This window comes from Homarus americanus, unplaced genomic scaffold (genome assembly GCF_018991925.1).
Source record: "Homarus americanus isolate GMGI-L3 unplaced genomic scaffold, GMGI_Hamer_2.0 scaffold57980, whole genome shotgun sequence".
Taxonomy (NCBI): Eukaryota; Metazoa; Arthropoda; class Malacostraca; order Decapoda; family Nephropidae; genus Homarus; species Homarus americanus.
This window is the reverse complement of record NW_024716703.1, coordinates 9673868-9699149: the sequence shown is the minus strand read 5'-3', so window position 1 is coordinate 9699149 and position 25282 is coordinate 9673868. Positions and strand designations below refer to the sequence as shown.

Genomic DNA, 25282 nt, shown 5'->3' with positions numbered 1-25282 from the left:
GCCATTTCACACACAGTGTGCTTGGACCTGTCCCTAAAAGGTTCTATCTTCACACAGTCGAGGACGTAGTGTTCAAGTGTGTGGCCATATGTATGGCCACACACTTTACATTTAGTTTTGTTTACATCTGCTTGAGGAACATACTGCCAAAGGTACTTATATCCTAACCTTAATCTAGCGGTTACAACATCTTGTAATCTAGTGATCTTGTTACTTGCTCCATATACATGTTTCACTTGATACATCTCATCATGGTAACCTATGGATCGACTAGTGCCTGTTTGCACTTGTCTACTTGCGTCAAACTCATCAATAAGTTCTTTCCTAATTACAGTTTTAAGGGTTCTTTTTGACAGACCCAAATTGTATTCAACGGTGTCTTTGTTAGACGCGAGTTTGGCGAGGGCATCAACTCTGTCATGTTTTATGAGGCCTATGTGAGAGGGGATCCACAACAGTTTGACCCTGACACCCCGGTCAACAAGGCACGCATATTTGTGTCTGGCTTCAGAGACAAGATCGTGACAACCTGAGTCGAGGGTACCAAGGGCAAGTAGTGAGGATAGAGAGTCAGTGATGATGAGACTGTCAGTAACAGTGGTTTCAATGAATTTAATAGCTGTGAGTATGGCAACTAATTCAGTTTGTAGAGTGGATGCCCAGTTGTTAATTCTAACTCCTTTCTCAATTATATTACCGTCAGGTTGAGTCACAACAATAGCACTTCCAGCCCTCCCACAGGCGGTGTTAAGAGATCCATCAGTGTAGATGGTCTGTGTGATATTATCATCAGTCTGTAGAGTGTATATGTGTTCAAGAGCTCTCAATTTGGCAGTGTGTTGGAGATAAATGCTTTGTATAATTAATTTTTTAGGCAGATACGTCGGTATTGTGATATCGAAGGGAACTGTCCGCCAGGGTGGCAGGAAGCGCTGTTGTGTCTCAACTTTGTACAGGTGGTCTAGTCCAAACATCTTCATATGTGTAGCTGTAGTTTGGATCCATTTAGACTCAGTAGTCCCATGGTTCATACATTCTAGCACTTTTAAGGAAACAATGTTATCAGGATCACCACGCAGAAGCCTCAGGGCTATCATGAGGTTGACTTCAATTATACTATCTTTAACACTGGGTATACCGAGTTCTTTCCTCATATTAAGTACTTTAGTGCTCATGGGACATCCTAGGATAATTCTGAGGGCATTGTTTTGCATTTTCTCGAGCTTGTCAACGCCTTTCCCGTCACGAATGACCAGGGCTGGTGCGTGGTAATCTATCAGAGATCTTATATAGCCTAGGTACATTGTTTTAACAATTCTAATATTAGCACCATAGTGCGGGCGGGTTAGCTGTTGTATGGCAGGTAGGGTACAAGGGACGGAAACACCAAGATATTTAAAAGAAGAAACATAGTCAATAGTGTTGTTACCTATCTTGAACTTGGCGGGGCCACGTTTGCGGTTACCAGCTTGTTTGTTGAACACCTTAGTTTTCTCAGTGGAGATAATAAGACCGAGGTTCTCACAGGCTGCGTATACATGGTTCAGGGTGGTTTGCATTTCACGATGAGTTTTAGTATGTATAAGAATATCATCAGCATAGCTGATTGAGATATTGCTGGGGTTGTCTGGTATTAAATTTAATAATGCATTTATAAGAACATTGAACAAAGTGGGGCTAAGTACTCCACCTTGAGGGGTACCAAGTTGCATATCTTTAACTTCACTCTTGTAACCCTGAAACAGTGCAGCAGCCCCTCTGTTGGTTAGGTAACCACTTATCCAGTGTAACAGCCTACCTCCTATATCCATTTTGGCTAGTTCGTACAATATCAGTTGCCTATTGGCAATATCAAATGCAGCTTTTAGGTCAAGAAATGTGGTGTATCTGTGCCTCTCATCACCATGCACAGTTAGGAATGTGGTGATGCAATTATGTACACCTTTACCATGGGTGAAGCCATTTATGTTAGGAGACATGTGTTCTCTGATTCTATATGAGAGTCTGCCAAGAACCATCCTCTCAAAGGTTTTACACAGGCAGCTGGTTAGTGATATGGGACGAAAAGCATCAGGCTGTCCTGGTTTCGGTATTGGTACAACAATACTGCTGGTCCATGATGTGGGTAGTTGGCCCTCGGCATGACTCATATTGTACAATACCAACAATGGATTGCCTGGCACACGCCTTAGTAGTCTAACGATGTTGTAGGTGACTCCGTCCTCTCCAGGGGAAGTAGACCTACCCCTGGCGAGGGCGGCGTCAAACTCCCACTCAGTATATGGAATATCACACTCATCGTGCTGTTTGCCCAGCATAAAGCTAATAAGATTACTTCTCTCTACAGACTTCGCATCAAGGAATCCCCGAGTCCTAGCTGGTAACATGTCATAGCTAGAGACATGAGCCCACTTTGTTATTAGCTCATTCGACTTTTGCAGAGGGTTTGGATGGGAGACGTGTCTACTGTTTTTACCTCTGATTATGTTTATGTCTTTCCAGGCTTTGCTGAGGGATGTGTGTTGGGTCAGGTGTGTGTGTGTGTGTGTGTGTGTGTGTGTGTGTGTGTGTGTGTGTGTGTGTGTGTGTGTGTGTGTGTGTGTGTGTGTGTGTGTGTGTGTGTGTGTGTGTGTGTGTTTGTGTGCACAACAGCAATAATTCCAACACAGGATTTAGTTATAGAAACAACCATAAAACAAAATAGATCCTGCAAATTAAATTTGAGAGCTTCACGAAAACGCTGTCATCATCAGATATCAGAGTTGATTATTATGAGATTGAACTGACTCATATTGAAAATTCCCCAAAAAGCAATATCAATCCCAGAATTTATTGAAACATCATCAGGATTTCTATTAGTAAATGTGGCTGATCAATTTATATATGTATATATATATATATATATATATATATATATATATATATATATATATATATATATATATATATATATATATATATATATATATATATATCAAATGAGGCATGCTGTTAGGGGGATATATCATACACAATATACCACTTGTTTGTCCAGGATGTACACATTGCCATTAGTTCGAGGGTGTACTATAAATTATCAAACCTGAGCCATATGTGACCAAATACCTTAAATTAATATCAAAATTGTATATTTATCTTTACAAAAGTCAATGAAGATAATCTGTAGCTGGGCAAAGTGTAATGCCCAGTTATCATAGACAGTGAGAGGACTTTATCTGTCGCTGAAACTCTATCTCTCTCTCTCTCTTACACACACATTACCAAGACCGCCATCAGTCTCCTAGCCACCTTCACCCCTCACCTACGTCCACTAGATCCATCACCTTAACACCGGCCAACAAAACAGATACTTACGTGTAACATTGACGACGACGGAGGCTGTTTGCTGCTGTACGAGGTCTGTGTGGCCGTGGGTGGGCGTGCGGGCGTGGCAGGAGAGAGTACTGCCTAGAAGTTCCCTGCTACCCACGATGGCCACAACCGCCTCTACCCAGTGTGTACCTGGAGAGGGAATGAATTATATACTCATATATTATATATAAAGAATGATAGTTTCGCCTTATAGAAAATAAATTTATTGCTATTATTATTATTATTATTATTATTATTATTATTATTATTATTATTATTATTATTATTATTATTATTATTATTATTATTATTATTATTATTATTATTGTAATCGCCGTAGTTAAGGACGGTCGGGTGACGGGCAAGTCGAAGGGAATGATTGAAACCCGGATTTTTGACACATTCAAAATTTATTGATATGGTCAAAAACTTGCAGAGAACAAGGCGTTCATTAGTATTACATGGTGCTCCATCTGATACATAATTTGTTAGTCTCACACAATCTTATCTTAACTACATAAGATCATTAAACATAGTGACATAATGCAAAGTACACAACTCTATTAATCTTAGTTCCGCTTCATTCCACATTGTCTTAGTGTTCCAGATAAGGCAGAAAACGAGTAGGCATAATTAGTCCACACTATTTCAGTACTGAGGGGTACTTTGTCACGTAGGCTGTACTTGCAAGTGCGGGTCGATGTAAATAAGTTCCAAGAGACCACAGTACTGCATAAATTGTCTTAACACAAAACTCAGGGACAGGAGTGTGAGTTCGTGTGTTCACTACTGCCAGAGAGGGTGGTGTTCACAGTATGGCTGTCAGGGGGTGACCTAAGAGTTAGGGAAGGCCAGGCAGTCACCGCCACCAGCAGAACTGTCTACTCATCAGAAACCAGGACCGTCGGCTGCAAACATCCCCTCTGCTCGTTCCTTTCTCCTCTCCTACATTTTCAATACTCTCATAACTAAACTATTTCTAACAATTTATTAACACTGTCCACGTGGGCGGTATAAATATTGGGTGCGTCAAAAGGCGGGTTTCAATCATTCCCTTCGACGTGCCCGTCACCCGACCGTCCTTAAATAAGGCGGTTACAGTCAAAAACAAATGCGGGGACATCGAAGGGAGGTTTCAACCGCCAGGAGGACCACGCAGGTCCACTTGGGACGCCGCGACCGCTGGGAACACAACGCGGAACATCGTGGGACAACGTGGGACGTCGGCATGGGAGACAGCAACGCCTTGTGTTGTGTGTGAGCGAAGTGTTTTCTGCCTTATCTGGAACACTAAGACAATGTGGAATGAAGCGCAGCTAAGATTAATAGAGTTGTGTACTTTGCATTATGTCACTATGTTTAATGATCTTATGTAGTTAAGATAAAATTGTGTGAGACTAACAAATTATGTATCAGATGGAGCACCATGTAATACTAATGAACGCCTTGTTCTCTGCAGGTTTTTGACCATATCAAAAAATCTTGATTGCATCAAAAGTCGGGTTTCAATCATTTAGGTATTAGTCAGCTACCAAACAGGGAGGTACTACCGCCTGGGCAGATATTGGAAGCATAATGTATTGTCTAATGGTAGACCCTGCTGCCATATGGCATCACGAAAATTGTGGCCAAGTCCCAGGTTGCTGATCTGACTTTCTGCCTCATTTACACAATTGCAGGATCTCAATTGTGTCTCTTAATACTAGCAACACAACATACATATATTGTTTCTCACTTTTGTTTTTTCATTTTGTATTTCTTTATGGTTCTTTATTATTATTATTATTATTATTATTATTATTATTATTATTATTATTATTATTATTATTATTATTATTATTATTATTATTATTATTATTATTATTATATTTTCGCCCCCTAGGCCCCGATGTGGGTCATTGACCTGTGCTTGGGTGGACTAATCCCCTTAAAAAAAAAAAAAAAATTCCCTTCGACTTGCACGTCACCAGACCGTCCTTAACTAGGGCTGTTACACTCCGAAACGCTTGTTCTATGGCTGTGACGTTTACAAACATTTGGCACGGTCACAGGTCGTACGGCCACATGGAAGTAACAACACCTCTACAGTATTGGAGACAACACGGTCTCACCATTCAATTCCGAAAAGGTAAGAACCGTAATTTTATCAAGTGTCAGACACCAGAGGTTCTATAAAACACTTACTACTGTTGGATTTGAGGGAGTTGTCCTCGTGCCTCCACCTGCTGATGCAGCGGAATGCTGCCACATCTTAGTTAAACAATTCACCATATACGCTGCAGTCGAAGATGCTCTTAACTTTAATCCACGTATACTCAGTATACGTCGACACTACCGACGGAAGACCCCACAAGTAGCTGTCATAGTTAAATGGAAGGGGAGGGAGTGCCCAACCACTGTTGAGGCCCACCTAGTCCTCCCTCCACTGTACGCAGAACCATATCACTCCGGGCCTGCTTTTTGTGTCATCTGCTCCCATTGGGGTCACACCTTCACTGCCTGCTACCGACATGATCGTCCCAGATGTCATTTCTGTTCAAGTAACCATCACTCCTCTGTCTGTGCCCAGAAAATCAAAGACCACCTCAATGGGGGTGGTGTGGGCTATATTGTTGACCCCAGGTGTTGTAATTGTGGTGGCTGGCACAATGCTGACTCACGGCAATGCTCCAAACGTCCGCCTGTCCCAGGAGAAAAGCTTCTCCGAAGGCTACGTCAACCTCAACCTTTCCCCAGCCTACCGGGCCGCATCCCTCTGCGTCCACTCCTCTGGCAACGCCTTCTTCAACAACACCTGCCCCTGCCTGCCCTCACTTGGCTGCAACACAGCAGTCCCGGCCGTCTCCTAACTCAACTATTACTGGGTCTCCTCTCCGTCTCTACTCTGACGCTGTCAGGCCTTGTGCTCCCACCGGTGCCCACCACAACCCCCCTCCTGTGACACGACATAGATCATATCCCTCTTACACGAATTTACCAACCGTATTGAAAAACTCTTTGATACACTCTGTACCGCCATCTCCAACCTACACAGACTACCCCTGCCTTCAGCTGCTACCCAGTCACCCCCCTCTTCTGGTTTGACACAAGCTGGTAGCCCCCCCTGTGTGCCCCTCTTGCTCACGGCCTACTCCACAGCCGCCTGGCATTACTGCTGGCGTGGCACCTACTGAGCCTGCCCGGGTGTGCCCTGCTGCCCCCATCCATCCACTGCAAGCCGCGCCTGCTCATGGACCCAAGGACACCACCCCCGGCTCCCCGTCCTTCAAAAGCATGCCGGCACCTGGGGCCCATCCACTCCAGTTCTCCACATCAATGGACCACCATGAGGGCATGCTAGTGGACTACATATCTACGCCAAGAAGGACGTCCCCCTACCAATCTCTCGACGTCCTCCTTGAACCCGACACTACCGACATACACGCCATCACACTCACACTAAAAGGTGTCTCCCTCAATATTGTCAATGCCTATGGCCTGGCACGTGATTATTAGGGACCTGCCACGCTTTGCCATAAACAGATAATTTGTACTGGGAATTTTCCCCCACACACTCATCATTCTGTCACTTTATGTAACTTGCTGACAAAATCCATGACCCTTCAGGCTTTTACGCCCTTAATGCATGAGTCATAAAAGCAAGCATGAACTACGCATGCTTCCCAAATGGGCGCTGTAAACGCTTCTGCACTTCACCTTGCACAGTGTGTAAGGGGGTACCCAATAAACTAGCCCCCTTGGGGGCACTCTCTACAGTGTAGAGAGTGCCCCCAAGGGGGCTAGTTTAGAGTCTACAGTCTACAAGGGAGGTCGAGGCGTACGTGGTCGTAGGCTCAGAGATTTATGTTTGTTTGGGTAAGGTGACAGTCGTAGACATAGGTGGCACATCGGTTGAGGTGCTGGGAGGCACTCAGTTCTGAGTGGAGGTGCTGAAGGCAGCACATGCCAGCACTGTGTAGGTGAAGCCAGCAGCGATAACAATTATTATTATTATTATTTTATTATTATTATTATTATTATTTTCATCATTATTATTATTATTATTATTATTTTTTTTTTTTTTTATTATTATCATTATTATTATTATTATTATTATCATTATTATTATCATTATTATTATTATTATTATTATTATTATTATTATTATTATTATTATTATTATTATTATTATTATTTATTTTATTATTATTATAATTATTAATATCATTATTATAATTATTAATATTATTATTATTATTATTATTATTATAATTATTAATATTATTATTATTATTATTATTATTATTAATAATAATAATAATAATAATAATAATATTATTATTATTATTATTATTATTATTATTATTATTATTATTATTATTATCATTATTATTATTATTAATATTATTATTATTATTATTATTATTATTATTATTATTATTATTATTATTATTATTATTATTATTATTATTATTATTATTATTATTATTATTATTATCTCAAAGTTTGGTGAAACAATATTCACACAACAAAGTTTCCATCTCCTGTCCGTTACATTTACATATTGCTCACGTGATCACATGGAATTATTTCCTTCTTACATATGTACACACTTATCCCTAGCTAGTCATAAGTGATGTAAATTTTTCGAAATTATAGACGAAATTTAGGATTACTTGGCTGGCGAAACTTAAAGAAAAAGCTCTCAGGATTATTTAATGCATATTGCCTCCCTGGTGCTAGTCTGAAGCCTCGATACTCTGGTTCAAGAAAATATGGCATGCTGGAAAACTTGTGATATGTGGAACAGGAGAAGATGGAACGGAATGACTCGGAATGGAAGGGCGTGGAGGATGGTAGAAGGTGAAAAGGTCTTACAAGGGATGGAATGGGAGATGCATAATGGAATAACACAGATGATGGAATGTGGAATTTATTAGCAGGAAACTGGAGGAAACGGAATGGAAGGAATACGGAGGCAGAAATGTGAAACTGAGGAAAATAGAATGAGGAATAAATAAGGAAGGACTAGTAAAACCAGGAATGGAGGAACAAGGAATGGAGACATAAGAAAAGTGGAACAGATAACAAGGATGACTCGAAGACGTAAAGAGAAGGAGCTGACAGGGGCTGAGGATGATACAAAACAAATGAAAGATGTAAACAAAGAAAGACCAAGTTTCCCTCGCCCACAGTCTTAAGAAATGTCAAAAAAGTACAGTTGCTCAAAAAAACTATATGTACTCTGGAGGGTGGTCGATGAATTTCGGAATAAACACTGAGACTCTTGTTGTCTTTTTGGGGTTGTTAAAATCGTTCGTCCGTTGTGTCATATTTTTTCAACACAATTTTGTATAGATAGTCTTTTGAGATACTGTACATAAGTATAGATAGACGATAGGTTGTTATTACACTGTGTGACCAAAATAAGCAGGTCGTTATATACAGCACGTGCAGGTTGTTCTAAAATTAACTTTGTTATTTTGAAAGTAAAAGGAAAACTAAATAACCGACAGACAAAAAAGTTCTAATTGCTGCAGTTTTCCCCCAGATGGAGTTTCAATAAGTTAACGAAAATGCGAAAACGATAAATGGTGAGCGTGTAAAAGAAGGCTGCATGTGTTGTGTGCCTGGTAGTCTTAAGTAATTACAGATGACAATGCAGAAAGGAACCACAGTCGAAACCAACAATTGGAAAGTAGTTGCTGGGGTTCTTGTAGACTGGCATCGATGAGCGTGTCTAGTGACGTCGTTCATTTAAGAGAAACTCACAAAACTCGCTTCGGCGTCCCTCATCAGAACTCAAGTTATGCACCTTGTACTCTACCCAGATAAACGTACTGGTGACGCTACATCTCATACCTCAGGTAAAGTGAACTATCACCGTCACCACATCTAGGCTTCCAGAAAACCTCTAGTCCATCCAGGAACATGTCCATGATGGCCACAGGTGGTGCGCCCTCTTGTGTGAGAACATTGTGAACGGAACTGTCTACTTTGAAATGCTGTGGATGTTTATGTTCACACCACTGAGGGAAATACGACACATAACATCTCCCAGCAAATGGTGTACCACCTCTTGCAGTGTGCTGGTCAGAGGTTCCTCGTCCTCTATTTTTCTGACATTTTCGCACAATAAGGCCAGTGTTACCTGAAATATATACATACAGAAATACATGGTCATATTCATATTCATATTCATATTCATATTATTATTATTATTATTATTATTATTATTATTATTATTATTATTATTATTATTATTATTATTATTATTATTATTATTATTATTATTATTATTATTATTAGTAGTAGTAGTAGTAGTAGTAGTAGTAGTAGTAGTATGCAATAGGCCTATCAGTGCTCCAACAAGAAATAAAGTATGAAACAACTGGGGTCAAACAAGTGGCATATGCTGATGACCTCACAGGAGCAGGAAAAGTGGAGGACATCAAAAAGTGGTGGGACCTGGTAACATCGCGAGGTCCACAAATAGGGTACCACCCAAACGCCAGCAAATCCTTCCTCATCGTGAAGCCAGATCATTATGATCGGGCTGTGGAGGTTTTCGGCGAAAGTGAGGTCAAAATAACTAAGGACGGCCAAAGACATCTAGGCGCAGTAATTGGCACTACGGACTTCAAGACCCAGTACGTAGGGGGAAAGGTGAACGAGTGGGTTAGCGAAATCCATGCTCTATCGGAGATTGCTAACACAGAGCCACATGCGGCCTTTGCAGCATTCACACATGGAGTCAAGCATCGTTGGAACTACCTGATGCGTACCATCCCTGAGATCCGACCCCTCCTCCACCCTTTGGAAGAAGCAATCAGTGTCAAGTTCATTCCCAAACTAGTGAAACACCACGACTTAACCCCAGTAGAAAGAACACTTCTTGCACTTCCACCAAGACTGGGAGGGATGGGACTAACTAATCCAGAGGAGATTGCTGACTCTGAACATCAAAATTCACTTAAGCTCACGGCAGCCCTCACTGACCACATAATAGCCCAGAATGCAACAGGGGAAGTGGACACCAGCGAAGTTAATAAGATCCGTAGATCCATTACAACAGATCGGCAGCACTGCCAAAATGACATGTTGCAGCAACTATTGCTGCAGGTTCCAGAAAATTTGACAAAAAAAGTAGCTATAGCGCAGGAGGTGGGCGCCTCGAACTGGTTAACTACGTTACCGATAAGGGCAAATGGTTTCAGCCTTAACAAACAAGAATTTACAGATGCCATTGCTCTAAGGTACGGTTGGCCAGTAGATGGTTTGCCCTCCCAATGCGTGTGTGGCTATTCCTATGATGGCGATCACGCCATGGTTTGCAAGAAGGGGGGCTTCATATGCATGAGGCATGACGAGGTAAGGGATCTCACAGCAAATATGTTGAAGGAAACCTGCCGGGACGTCATGGTAGAACCGACCCTCCTTCCACTGGATGGCGAGATCCTCCAACACAGGACTTCAAACACATCTAACGAAGCCCGTGTGGACGTCAGTGCTCGAGGATTCTGGACGCGGGGACAGCGAGCCTTCTTCGACATCAGGATTTTTGATCCCATGGCCGTTTGTCACCGTAACCTAGCTCTCGATGCTGCACATAGGAGGAACGAGAACGACAAGAGAAGGGCATATGGGGAGAGAATTCAAAATGTCGATCAAGGCAGCTTCACTCCGCTAGTGTTCACAACCTCTGGTGGGATGGGCCCAAGCGCAAGATGTTTCTACGCCAGACTCGCGGAGCTGATCTCCGAACAGAAGCAGCAGCCCAGAAGTTATGTCACAGCCTGGATGAGATGTCGACTGTCCTTCTCTCTCCTTCGGTCGGCTTTGCTCTGCCTCAGGGGAACGAGAGCTTCTGCCCCTACTCCGTCAACTGCTGCAGATATCGACTATGAGGCTACAGTCACCGAATGCCGCATCGATCTGCGGCTCAACTAATTTAACACAGATAGGATAGTTGCTTATGTATTAGGATATTTAATATTAAGGTAAATAAATGGTAGAGGTGTGTAGTGTAGTAGTAGTAGTAGTAGTAAAAAAAAAAAAAAAAAAAAAGTAGTAGTAGTAGTAGTAGTAGTAGTAGTAGGCCCGGGCGGCGTGGGTGTGTTGGGGTGCCTTCCCTGATTTAAAGTGTTATTGGTGGGGATATACTCAGTTTGTGGGAGCGAGAATTTCACAGTGTGTCGATGAACGTTGGATGTCACCTTGAGCATCATCGCCGACGGCTCTTCTCATTCCTTACGACATTAAACGCAAATATTGCGCGTGTTCACCGGCGATCTTCAAGTAAGCCTGTGAGTGTTTGAATGGTGAGTGGCTGGAGTTGCCAAGTGTCAGTGCCAGTGTGTCGATAGGCCTACTTTAGCAAGGGTGGCATCGCGACTCTCGCCCCTATGGGGCCAAGTGCCTCGCGCTTTCGGTCGCCCCCCCACCTCAAGTAACGGCCAAGTGAGTATATATAACTAATGTTACATCAGCGAGACCATAGAAATGGTGGCTATCTCTGCCAAAGTTACATAAACAAGTGTTAGGTGTGACAATTCTTGCTCCCAGTGGACTATTCTCATGTGTGGATTATCGCCCACATGGGGGGTGCCCGACACAACCACACGCGCGCGTATGCCCCTACTACTCGGACACCGCAGGCCAGGCCGTCACATCTGTGCCCCATACGCATAAGATCTAGTTTCTTCGTCCGAATGGGCCCAATAGCAGAGGGCGGAGGCGGAAGTATCTGTCGCCCAAGGTGCTGTTCACTATGCCTGGTAACATTCATTGTTGCGTCTGTGCTAGCCCGAACCAAAACTGCACAAATTGTGTTTGTGCGAGAAACAACCGACCATGCGTGGATTGCAAGAAGCGAGACCAGTGTCAGAACCCACGTCGCAGGGAGCCGACACAGGTGGCCACAGTGGATATCGCCGGGACCCAACTACCCGATGATATCCGAAATGATAGCAGTGAGTCTACTCAACCCGAAAATGTAGTACTAATTAATGCTGCTCCCTTAGTAGCAGATGTCCACGAGGAGAATGAGAGACAGCCACCTCAGTGGAATGGCATGTCGATGGAAAATGCAGACATATGGGTCAAAGAAACCTATTCAGAAATTGTCAAGTGGTCGCCCGCTAACTTATTTGAACCACCCAAGTGTGCGGCCACCAAAGAAATGATTCGGGAGATGACTCGCTTCATGTCTGATTACACTCAGGACCGCTTCCTCGCCCCCCTAGCTCTTCAAATACTGGCAATAATACCACATCTATTTTGTCAGAGGACACACACAAAGGCTAAGCACAAAGAAAATGTGGCAGCAATGAAGAGAAGATTGACAATGTGGCAGACTGGGGCCCTAGATGATCTTCTATGTGAAGCAAGAACACTGCAGGAGAGACTAAAATTTACGGGTGACGGAAAGCAAAACACCGATGACGTGGCAAGAAAATTTGGAAACAATATGCGTGTGGGAAAAGTGTTTCTCGCGGTAAGATCTCTCACACAAGAATCCTCCGGTGGAGTGATGCCAATAAACAGAGAGACATTAAAACTATTGAGAGAGAAACATCCCCCTGCAAGCGAAGATGAAGGCATCAGGTTCCAGGGTGACTATATCCCACCAAATGCTGTCCTGTTCGAGAAAATAACAGGAGAGATGGTGTGGAAAAAGGCACTGAAGACTCGAGGAGGAGCCGGCCCTTCAGGTCTGGATGCAAACGGTTGGAGAGTCATCCTCAGCACAAACAAGTTTGGCCCTGTAGCAAGCGATCTCTGCACTGCCATTGCCGCCCTTGCAAGAAAGCTTGCATCCTCTTGCTGCCATCACCTCCAGGCTCTGACGGCCTGCCGCCTTATTCCTCTGGAAAAGAAACCAGGATGTAGACCTATAGGGGTGGGGGAAGTGCTGAGGCGGATCATCGGAAAGTGCATAATGGAGGTGGTAAAGGACGATGTCAGGGCAGCAGCAGGGAACCTACAAGTGTGTGCTGGCCACCAGGCTGGTGGGGAGGCGGCCATTCACGCCATGAGATTGATATTTGAGCAGCGTGATTGTGAGGCCGTTCTCCTGGTGGATGATTCAAACGCATTCAACATACTTAACCGCAAGGCTGCACTGCACAACATCAAGATCAAGTGTCCTAGCTTTGCGATGTATGTTGAAAATTCGTATAGGAATCCTTCAGACCTCTACATAGTAAACAACAAGGCTCTACGAGGTGATACCATCTTACAGTCGACCGAGGGAACAACACAGGGGGACCCCGTTGCAATGGCAATGTATGCAATTGGCCTATCAGCGCTCCAACAAGAAATAAAATTTGAAACAACTGGGGTCAAACAAGTGGCATATGCTGATGACCTTACAGGAGCAGGAAAAGTGGAGGGCATCAAAAAGTGGTGGGACCTGGTAACATCGTGAGGTCCACAAATAGGGTACCACCCAAACGCCAGCAAGTCCTTCCTCATCGTGAAGCCAGAACATTACGAACGGGCATTGGAGGTTTTTGGCGGAAGTGAGGTCAAAATAACTAAGGACGGCCAAAGACATCTAGGCGCAGTAATTGGCACTACGGCCTTCAAGACCGAGTACGTAGCGGGAAAGGTGAATGAATGGGTTAGCGAAATCCAAGCTCTATCTGAGATTGCTAACACAGAGCCACATGCGGCCTCTGCAGCATTCACCCATGGAGTCAAGCATCGCTGGAACTACCTGATGCGTACCATCCCTGAGATCGGACCCCTCCTCCACCCTCTGGAAGAAGCCATCAGTGTCAAGTTCATTCCCAAACTAGTGAAACACCCTGACTTAACCCCAGCAGAAGGAACACTTCTTGCACTTCCACCAAGACTAGGAGGGATGGGACTAACTAATCCAGAGGAGATTGCTGACACTGAACATCAGAATTCCACCAAGACTAGGAGGGATGGGACTAACTAATCCAGAGGAGATTGCTGACACTGAACATCAGAATTCACTTAAGCTCACGGCAGCCCTCACTGACCACATAATAGCCCAGAATGCAACAGGGGAAGTGGACACCAGCGAAGTAAATAAGATCTGTAGGTCCATTACAACAGATCGGCAGCACTGCCAAAATGACATGTTGCAGCAACTATTGCTGCAGGTTCCAGAAAATTTGACAAAAAAAGTAGCTATAGCGCAGGAGGTGGGCGCCTCGAACTGGTTAACTACGTTACCGATAAGGGCAAATGGTTTCAGCCTTAACAAACAAGAATTTACAGATGCCATTGCTCTAAGGTACGGTTGGCCAGTAGATGGTTTGCCCTCCCAATGCGTGTGTGGCTCTTCCTATGATGGCGATCACGCCATGGTCTGCAAGAAGGGGGGCTTCATATGCATGAGGCATGACGAGGTAAGGGATCTCACAGCAAATATGTTGAAGGAAATCTGCCGGGACGTCATGGTAGAACCGACCCTCCTTCCACTGGATGGCGAGATCTTCCAACACAGGACTTCAAACACTTCTAACGAAGCCCGTGTGGACGTCAGTGCTCGAGGATTCTGGACGCGGGGACAGCGAGCTTTCTTCGACATCATGATTTTTTATCCCATGGCCGCTTGTCACCATAACCTAGCTCTCGATGCTGCACATAGGAGGAACGAGAACGACAAGAGACGGGCATATGGGGAGAGAATTAAAAATGTTGATCAAGGCAGCTTCACTCCTCTAGTGTTCACAACCTCTGGTGGGATGGGCCCAAGTGCAAGATGTTTCTAGGCCAGACTCGCGGAGTTGATCTCCGAACAGAAGCAGCAGCCCAGAAGTTATGTTACAGCCTGGATGAGATGTCGACTGTCCTTCTCTCTCCTTCGGTCGGCTTTGCTCTGCCTCAGGGGAACGAGAGCTTCTGCCCCTACGCCGACAACTGCTGCAGATATTGACTATGAGGCTACAGTCACTGAAAGCCGCATAGATCTGCGGCTCAACTAATCTAACACAGTTAGGATAGCTTCTTATGTATTAGGATATTTAATATTAAGGTAAATAAATGGCGGCGAAGGTGTGGCTATTGGGGGAGGCTGGAGGCCACGTTTAAAAAAAAAAAAAAAAAAAAGTAGTAGTAGTAGTAGTAGTAGTAGTAGTAGTAGTAGTAGTAGTAGTAATTCAAGGAGAATGATAGAGATAATTTAATATACTTAAATATCTCAGACATTGTCACATGATTTTTTTATGAAAATCGAACTGTTTTATCTTTTAAATTTAATTTTTCGTTATAATAGTAATTATAGCCCCTTCTCTATCTATCTATATGTCTATCTATAATTAGATTTAAAGGATGATGAAGTTTTCAACATTTGCGAAGTGCGTCTTTTATGTCATATTTTTATCATAGCTTAAGAGAGGCAGCTAAAGGGGAAAAATAACGTAATAATATTTAAGAATTTGAACCCAGGGATATGTCAGAGGTCATAAAGGCACAGTGGACGTTAGCCGAACTGATTGGTCTTACACGGAGGAAGCTGAGGGAGTGTAAGAGCGTCGTGTTATGGTGTTTCTGATGTAATACACAAGCTTCGTAGAACACATTAGCTGGATCTTGTTAATAAATTCTCAGCGTCAATGAGATTTTTTAAGCTCGTATTTTTTCTGTTGTTCATCAGCGAAAATCACTTACAAAAAAGGACACTGGTTATTTAAAAAAATAATTGTATTGTTTATTTCCCGTATGTATATTAAATAGATGTATAATTGGATAGAAGGCGACAAGTATTTAGCAGTTAGCCTCTCCTTAGTCAGGCTGTGATTGGCTAGAGCGCGACACTGATATCCTAACCTAACCTAACCTACCCCCCCCCACCCCCGGTCAGCATTAGGGTATTTAATCGTCAGGTAAAATAAGCTAGGGAGGCTAATCTTTATCTTATCCTAAATATCCCACCTGTGGCTCAGATGTCCCGTATCCTGTGTAAGTCGTGTGGTAAAGGTCTGCTTCGAAATATTCCCCGGAGTAATTTTTGTTTTCCTTCTTGTAGACATAAATTGAATTGTCATCTGTCACTTAAGGTTTCAACAGTTTTGCATATTAATCTCGGGGAGTAGAGAGAAGGAGAGGCAGGTTGAGAGCGAGGGAGTAGGAGGAAGGAGAGACAAGTTGAGAGCGAGGGAGTAGAAGGAAGGAGAGGCAGGTTGAGAGCGAGGGAGTAGAAGGAAGGAGACAGGTTGAGAGCGAGTAAAGGAAGGAGAGCAGTGAGAGAAGGAAGAAGAAGGAGAGCGAGGGAGAGAAGGAAGGAGAGACAGGTGAGAGCGAGGGAGAAGGAAGGAGAGACAGGTTGAGAGCGAGGAGAGAAGGAGAGGCAGGTTGGAGCGAGGGAGAGAGAAAGGAGAGACAGGTTGAGGAAGAAGGGAAGGAGGGAAGGAGGGAGAAGGAAGGAGAGACAGGTTGAGAGCGAGGGAGTAGAAGGAAGGAGAGACAGGTTGAGAGCGAGGGAGTAGAGAGAAGGAGAAACAGGTTGAGGCGAGGGAGAGGGATGGAGAGACAGGTTGAGAGCGAGGGGAGAGAGGGAAGGAGAGACAGGTTGAGAGCGGGAGAAGAGGGAAGGAGAATTGAGAGCAGGGAGTAAAGGAGAGGGTTGAGAGCGAGGGAGAGAGAAGGAGAAACAGGTTGAGAGCGAGGGAGAAGGAAGGAGAGACAGGTTGAGAGCGAGGAGGGAGAGAGAAGGAGAGGCAGGTTGAGAGCGAGGGAGTAGAGAGAAGGAGAGACAGGTTGAGAGCGAGGGAGTAGAAGGAAGGGACAGGTTGAGAGCGAGGGAGTAAGGAAGGAGAGAGCAGGTTGAGGGAGAGGGAGAGAAGGAGAGGCAGGTTGAGAGCGAGGGAGTAGAGGAAGGAGAGACAGGTTGAAGGAGGCGGGAAGGAGAGAGACAGGTTGAGAGCGAGGGAGCAGGGAGGGAGACGGTTGAGAGCGAGGGAGTAGGGGAAGGAAGGAGAGACAGGTGAGAGCGAGGAGTAGAGAAGGAGAAGCAGGTTGAGGAGGAGGAGTAGAGGGATGGAGGACAGGTTGAGAGAGGGAGAGAGGGGGAGATAAGATGGAGGAAGGAGAGACAGGTTGAGAGGAGGAGTAAAGGGAATGAGAGACAGGTTGAGAGCGAGGGGAGGTGAGAGAAGGTTGAGAGCGAGGGAGAAGGAAGTAGAGACAGGTTGAGAGCGAGAGAGAAATAGACAGAAGTGGGAGTGAGAGAAACAAAGGAAGGGAGGTATAGGAGGGAAGGAGAGACAGGCTGAGCGAGGGAGTAGGGAAGGAGAGACAGGTTGAGAGCTGGAGGAAGGAAGAAAGGAGAGCGAGGAGTAGAAGGAAGGAGAGACAGGTTGAGAGCGAGGGAGGAGGGGACAGACAGGTTGAAAGGAGGAGAAAGAAGAGAAACAGGTTGAGAGCGAGTTAGTAGGAGGGAAGGAGAGACAGGTTGAGAGCGAGGAGCAAGGAAGACAGGTTGGGGAGAGCGAGGGAGAAGGGAAGGAGAAGAAGGAAAGCAGGAGTAGAAGGAAGAGAGACAGGTTGAGAGCGAGAGATAAGGAGAGAGGTGAGAGCAATGGAGGAAGAAACAGGTTGAGAGCAGAGGGAGTGAAGGAAGGAGAGACAGGAGAGGAGGGAGTAGAGGAAGGAGAGACAGGTTGAGAGGAGGAGAGAAAGGAGAGAAGTGGAGAGAGAGGGAAGGAAGGAAGAGAGACAGGTTGAGAGCGAGGTAGGAAGGAAGGAGAAGGAGAGCGAGGGAGTAGAGAGAAGGAGAGAGCAGGTGGAGAGCGAGGGAGAAGGAAGGAGAGAGGTTGAGAGCGAGGGAGAAGGAAGGAGAGAGGGTTGAGTGAGGGGAGAAGGAAGGAGAGGTTGAGAGCGAGGAGTAGAGAGAAGGAGAACAGGTTGAGAGCGAGGGAGTAGAGGGATGGAGAGACAGGAGAGCGAGGAGAGAGGGGAAGGGAGAGAGGTGAGAGCGAGGGAGTAGAGGAAGGAGAGAGGAAGGAGAGCGAGGAGAGGGGAAGGAGAGACAGGTTGAGAGCGAGGGAGTAGAGAGAAGGAGAGACAGGTTGAGAGCGAGGAGTGGAAGGAAGGAGAGACAGGTTGAGAGCGAGGGAGAGGAGAGAAGCAGAGAGCAGAAGTAGAGGAGCATGGAGAGTAGAAGGAGACAGGTTGAGAGCGAGGGAGTAGAGAGAAGGAGAAACAGGTTGAGAGCGAGGAGAAGGAAGGAGAGAGCAGGTTGAGAGCGAGGGAGAGAGGGAAGGACAGTCAGGTTCAGAGCGAGGGAGTAGGAGAAGAGAAACAAGTTGAGAGCGAGGGAGGAGGAAGGAGAGACAGGTTGAGAGCGAGGAGAGAAGGAAGGAGAGACAGGTTGAGAGCGAGGGAGAAGGAAGGAGAGACAGGTTAAGAGCGAGGAGAAGGAGAGACAGGTTGAGAGCGAGGAGTAGAGGGAAGGACAGTCAGGTTGAGAGCGAGGGAGTAGAAAGAAGGAGAAACAGGTTGAGAGCGAGTTAGTGGGGAGGGAAGGAGAGACAGGTTGAGAGCGAGGAGAGGGAGAAGGAGAGGAGGGAGAAGGAAGGAGAGACAGGTTAGAGCGAGGAGAAGGAAGGAGAGACAGGTTGAGAGCGAGGGAGAGGAAGGAAGGAGAGACAGGTTGAGAATGGAGTAGAGAGAAGGAGAACAGGTTGAGAGCGAGGGAGTAGAAGGAAGGAGAGACAGGTTGAGAGCGAGGGAGTAGAGGAAGAGAAGAAGGGAGAGCGAGGGAGTAGAGGAAAGGAGAGACAGGTGAGAGCGAGAGGAAGGAGGAAGAGGTTGAGAGAGAGAAGGGAGACAGGTTGAGAGCGAGGGGAGTAGAGAGAAGGAGAGAAGAAGGAGAGCGAGGGAGTAGAAGGAAGGAGAGATGAAGGAGAGCGAGGGAGAAGGAAGGAGGAGACAGGAGAGAGGGAGGGAAGGAAGGAGAGACAGGTTGAGAGCGAGGGAGTAGAGAGAAGGAGAAACAGGAAGGAGGGGAGAGGGATGGAGAGAAGGGAGAGCGAGGGGAGGAGGGAAGGAGAGAAGGTTGAGCGAGGGAGTAGAGGGAAGGAGAGACAGGTTGAGAGCGAGGGAGTAAAGGGAAGGAGAGAGGTTGAGAGCGAGGGAGTAGAGAGAAGGAGAAACAGGTTGAGAGCGAGGGAGAAGGAAGGAAAGGAAAGAGGAGGAGAGAAAGAGAGGCAGGTTGAGAGGAGGGAGGAGAGAAGGAGAGACAGGTTGAGAGCGAGGGGAGAAAAGAGCATGAGAGAGGAGGGAAGGAGAGACAGGTTGAGAGCGAGGAGTATAGAGAAGGAGAAACAGGTTGAGAGCGAGGGAGGGAAGGAAGAGAGGTTGGAGAGTGAGAAGGGAGAGAGACAGAGGAGAGCGAGGGAGAGAGGAAAGGAGAAACAGGTTGAGAGCGAGGGGAGGAAGGAAGAAGAAGTTGAGAGCGAGGGAGAGAGAAGGAGAAGGTAGGCGGAGAGAGTGGAGAGAAGGAGAGGCAGGTTGAGAGCGAGGAGTAGAGAGAAGGGGAGAGACAGGTTGAGAGCGAGGGGAGAAGGAAGGAGAGACAGGTTGAGAGCGAGGGGAGAAGGAAGGAGAGACAGGTTGAGAGCGAGGGAGTAGGGAGAAGGATGAGGAGAGGAAGGAGAAGCGAGAGAGGGAGTAGGAGGGATGGAGAGAGGAAGGAGAGCGAGGGAGTAGGAGGGAAGGAGAGACAGGTTGAGAGCGAGGGAGAAGGGAAAGGAGGAAGGTTGAGAAGGAGGAGAAGGAGGAAAACAGGAAGCTGAGAGAGAAGGAAGGAGAGGCAGGTTGAGAGCGAGGGAGAGAGAGAGGAGACAGGTTGAGCGAGGGAGTAGAAGGAAGGAGAGACAGGTTGAGAGCGAGGGAGTAGAAGGAAGGAGAGACAGGTTGAGAGCGAGGGAGTAGAAGGAAGGAGACAGGTTGAGAGCGAGGGAGTTGAGAGAAGGAGAAACAGGTTGAGAGCGAGGGAGGGAGATGGAGAGACAGATTGAGAGCGAGGGAGTAGAGGGAAGGAGAGACAGGTTGAGAGCGAGGAGTAGAGAAGGAGAGACAGGAGGCGAGGGAGTAAAGGAAGGAGAGACAGGTTGAGAGCGAGGGAGTAGAGAGAAGGAGAAAAGAGGTAGAGAGGGAGTAGAAGGAAGGAGAGACAGGTTGAGAGCGAGGGAGAGAGGGAAGGAGAAACAGGTTGAGAGCGAGGGAGGAGAGAGGAGAGACAGGTTGAGAGTAGGAGAAGGAAGGAGAGACAGGTTGAGAGCGAGGGAGTAGAGGAAAGGAGAGACAGGTTGAGAACGAGATTAAAAAAATGGAAAGGAGAAGACGGAAAGAGATTGAGAAAGATAGACAGCGAAAGGGGGACAGACAGACAGACAGACAATCAGACAGACAGACAACCAGACAGACAGCCAGATAGATAGATAGATAGATAGATAGATAGATAGATAGATAGATAGAGGAGAGATTTGTTTGTTGTAATTTCAGTCATGGTTCCTTCCTCTACCTCGCTAAACAGGTGTTGTTTTAAGTAACATATGAGATAGTTAAGGGGAAGAACACGGAAAGAGGAGAGAGGAGAGAAGATAAAGGAAGGAGCGAGGGTAAAATAGAAGAGGAAAGGAAAGAACAGATGATGGTGAAAATCGAGGAGAAAGAAGAGGATGGAATGAAATGAGGTGTTTGGAAGAAGAGGAAGAAGAAAATTATGAAAGAGAAGTCGAGAAGAGGAGGAAGAAGATGAATGGAGAGAGAGAAAATACGAGCATTAGGAGGAGGAGGCAGCAGTGGTATACAAAAATGGTGCAAAGAAGAAGAGAACGGAGGAAGCGAAGATAAAGATAATAATGGAAGGGGAAGGGAGGAGGGATGGAGGGAGGGGTGAGAGGGAAGGAGGAGGAGCGAAGGATTTAGAAAAGTGATGAGAGAGAAGGAGGAAGAAGGAACTGGAAGGAAGGTAAATAATGGGATGAGAGAAGGACAGAATACAAGTTGAAAATAACCAAAATTTACATTAAAAAAATATTGCTAATACTTGTATCAACAAAGTCACCCATAATATATATTACCAAAAATATATAATATTTGTATCAATAAAAATATTGATAAAATTAACTGGTCTACTTAATTAGAGATTTTATCCAGAATTTGGATAAAATTAATTAATGTAGGTAGCCGCTTGCGGGACTTTGTGGAAACATTTCTTATTACCTGTTGTAACGTCAGTGGTTACAATGATATTTTACCTGTTGTGACGTCAGTGGTTACAGTGATATTTTACCTGTTGTGACGTCAGTGGTTACAGTGATAATTTACCTGCCACGACGTCAGGTTGTGGATTTTACCTGTTGTGACGTCATTGGTGAAGATATTTTACCTTTTGTGACGTCAGTGGTTAAGGTGATATTTTACCCGTTGTGACGTCAGTGGTTAAGGAGATATTTTACCTGTCGTGACGTCAGTAGTTACAATGATATTTTACCTGTTGTGACGTGCCAGCGGATATTTTTTTACCTGTTGTGACGTCAGTGGTTACAGTGATATTTTACCTGTTGTGACGTCAGTAGTTACAGTGATATTTCACCTGCTGCGACGTCAGTGGTTGTATTTTACCTGTTGTGACGTCAGTGATTAAAGTGATATTTTACCTGTTGTGACGTCAGTGATAGAGTTGATATTTTACCTGTTGTGACGTCAGTGATTAAAGTCATATTTTACCTGTTGTGACGTCGTGGTTAAATGATTTTACCTGTTGTGACGTCAGTGATTAAAGTTATTTACCTGTTGTGACGTTAGTGATTAAAGTCATATTTTACCTGTTGTGACGTCAGTATTTGAAGTGATATTTTACCTGTTGTGACGTCAGTGGTTAAAGTGATATTTTACCTGTTGTGACGTCAGTGATTAAAGTGATATTTTACCTGTTGTGACGTCAGTGGTTAAAGTAGTATTTTACCTGTTGTGACGTCAGTGATTAAAGTGATATTTTACCTGTTGTGACGTCAGTGATTGAAGTGATATTTTACCTGTTGTGACGTCAGTGATTAAAGTGATATTTTACTTGTTGTGATGATGGTGGAAGTTATATTTTACCTGTTGTGACGTCAGTGGTTAAAGTGATAATTTACCTGTTCTGATGTCAGTGATTAAAAGAGAGACAGCAGACAGAGATAGACAGACACATATAGACAGTCACATACAGACAGACAGACAGGCAGACAGACAGATAGACAGACAGACAGACATACAGACAGACAGAGAAACACAAACATACACACACTTGTTAACCATCAGCGAGACAAGACGTGCCCTGAAACGCTCAGGGTCTTGGCAGCCAGGCCGAGTCTGTTTGGCCCTGCTATATCCCAACGCCCTACCAGCCTTACTTCACCGGGAATTATTCAGCAAAACATTCAAGTGATCAGTGCAATGATTGATTACCAAACATATTTCCCATAGTGCATCCCAAGGAAAAGCACAAAAACACAGCAGTGTATTTACCAGACAGAGGGCACTTTGTCGGTCACCCTTCAAGTGCCAGTGACACGGAGACCACCACGGTGTTTACATATATCTCATTAAGATACTGTGTCGGCGATCAAAGCGCCAGGGAACAAGGACACACGGTGTTTACGGCTAACAAATATTAACAGATGTCTACCAGTGTCAGGGGGCCCTCAAAGTGCCGCCAGTGAGTTTATGGCTACCGAGGGACAGAAACACTGATTCATCCTGACAACATATATCAACAGATGGCCACCAATCACTTACTCCCGACCTCTCTGTACCTTCTAAAAGCGTGGAAACAGTTATCCTGATGGCAGTGTTATACATGGCGACTCAGTCATGAACATATTCCACCGCGGCGCGGTTAGCCAGGCAGGATGTCATAAGCAAAAAGGCCCATTAGAACCGCTAACCTCCACTAGAAGCAAGAAACCCACCCTGACAGACGTACCATTACACTGAAGTTCCGCGGATATGGTGCGATCTCATCTCTACTGCTCTCAAAGTCACTTTCCATGCTAACAAGTTTGAGCTGGCATACAGTCAGGTCAGCCGCCGCTAGCACGTCGTTGCCATTTGTAAGGCTTGCCAAATTATTGCCTAAAACGTGTCATATTGAGGATATCAACTCTTTCATCACACCTTCACGTTCACGCATATGGACGCAGAGAACGTGCCCTCTTCTGTCGAATGACCTACGCCCATCACGCATGGATGTTCAGAGTCAAGCAGATGTGGGAAGCATTATCGTTGCGTGTTGTGCCACAGGGCCCACCCGCGCCACACCAAGCTACTATCCTGTCTGTGTCATACCATCCACCTCGCTCACCCACCAGGGAACACTCTTATCAATCATCTCATAACCACATCAGACCGCCTAAGAGTTAGGTACCCATGTGCCAAGTTAGTATTATGTGGGGATTATAATGAAATTGGCACCACTGATATCCAGGACCAGCTGTCACTATCACAAGTTGTGAACTTCCATACACACGATCAAAATACTTTATCTTAACCGACTTAGCGGACCAGTACGAACTACCTCAACCAATGCCTCCTATTGGGTATAGCACACACCTATCAATTGCTCTGGTTTCTGGCCGCCACTCCCACTCAGAAATGCAAGAGACCCTGTAGACCAGGCCGATTACTGATTCTGCAGTGCGTCTCCTCGGGCAGTACTAAACTTAGTGTGGATGACGTGGAAAACAAATGGATAAATTATACCAACACCACCACGGAAGCTCACCACCACTTCTTCCCCGAGAAGTCCGTCAGATCTCACCCAGCTGATTTGCCCTGGATCACACCTCAGATCAAAAGACACTTGCAACAGAGAGACAAAGTCTCTTATCTCAATATTCACAACAACTATAGGTCCTTCATAACCGGTTATCCGCGAAATACGCACTGCAAGAAGTCTCACTACCCTGCAAGTGCAACACCTGAAGCAGACCAATATCAGTCAGTGGTATGGTAAAAGCAAGAACTCTAATTGACTAAACAATAAGACACACATCATCCTTCATAGCCATCTCACTAATGTTACGGCGCAAGCTGAGCAATCAAATAACATTTCGCTACTATGCCAGACGCTCCCCCAGCTCGACACAACCAATCCCCTACTTACCTACCAGCCCCTTTCCACTGACTTAGTAGAAGAATTTGAAGTAGCAGAACGTCTGGACAAACTGAAGTTAAAACGCTCCACCACCCCCAGTGACTCTTCAGGTTCTACTCCCCGGAGCTTGCTAAACCCTCTGCTCCATCATCAATGCTTCTCTCAGTCAAGCCAGATGCCCAGCTGACTGGAAGACCTCTTATGTGACACCAGTGCCCAAGTCAACAGCTAAACCCAAATCACAGCTCTGTTATTGCATTCACCCCCAATACTCAGCTTAATCTGTGAAAGTTTTGTGTTTTTCTGGGCTTATGCTGATATTGCAGGAGCCGTAGATCCTCAGCAATTTGGTAATATGAAAACGTCCTCCACCACTCACTGTCTTGTCAGCTTTCTCGACTACATATACCTCCCTCTGGAGAAACGAAAAACTTCTGCCAGCTGTCGCCTTCATTGACTTCACTAAGGCATTCGACCTAGTCGACCACAATTTAATCATCAACAAAGCTATCGACCTCGAGTTTCGAAGAAGTCTTATACCATGGCTTACAAGACTTCCTCAATAACGACGCTGCCAGGCTATGCAACTTCCGAGGGGCTGTCTCCACCTTTCAGTAACTCTGTGGCGTCCCCAAAGGCGCAGATGGGACCACTATGCTTCCTTATGCTTATCAATGATGCCCTAAGAAACCCTTGCTCACTGGAAATATGTCGACGACTCCATCATTGGGATCAGCGTCAACAATTCTGCTCCCGACTATACCGCCCTTCAGGATTTAATGAACCAGTCTCAAGAATTTTGCCACCAACAACCGCGTCACCATC

The 25282-nt window shown here is 45.3% G+C and overlaps 1 protein-coding gene across 1 annotated transcript in view; it reads right to left on the bottom strand.

Moving 5' to 3' along the window:
• Window positions 1-25282, bottom strand: part of LOC121858277 — a 204206-nt gene that overhangs the window by 53973 nt on the left and 124951 nt on the right. Inside the window, exon 4 of the mRNA XM_042354587.1 lies at window positions 3355-3501. Within this exon, the coding sequence (XP_042210521.1) occupies window positions 3355-3501 (147 nt within the window). The remainder of the gene's footprint in view (window positions 1-3354; window positions 3502-25282) is intronic.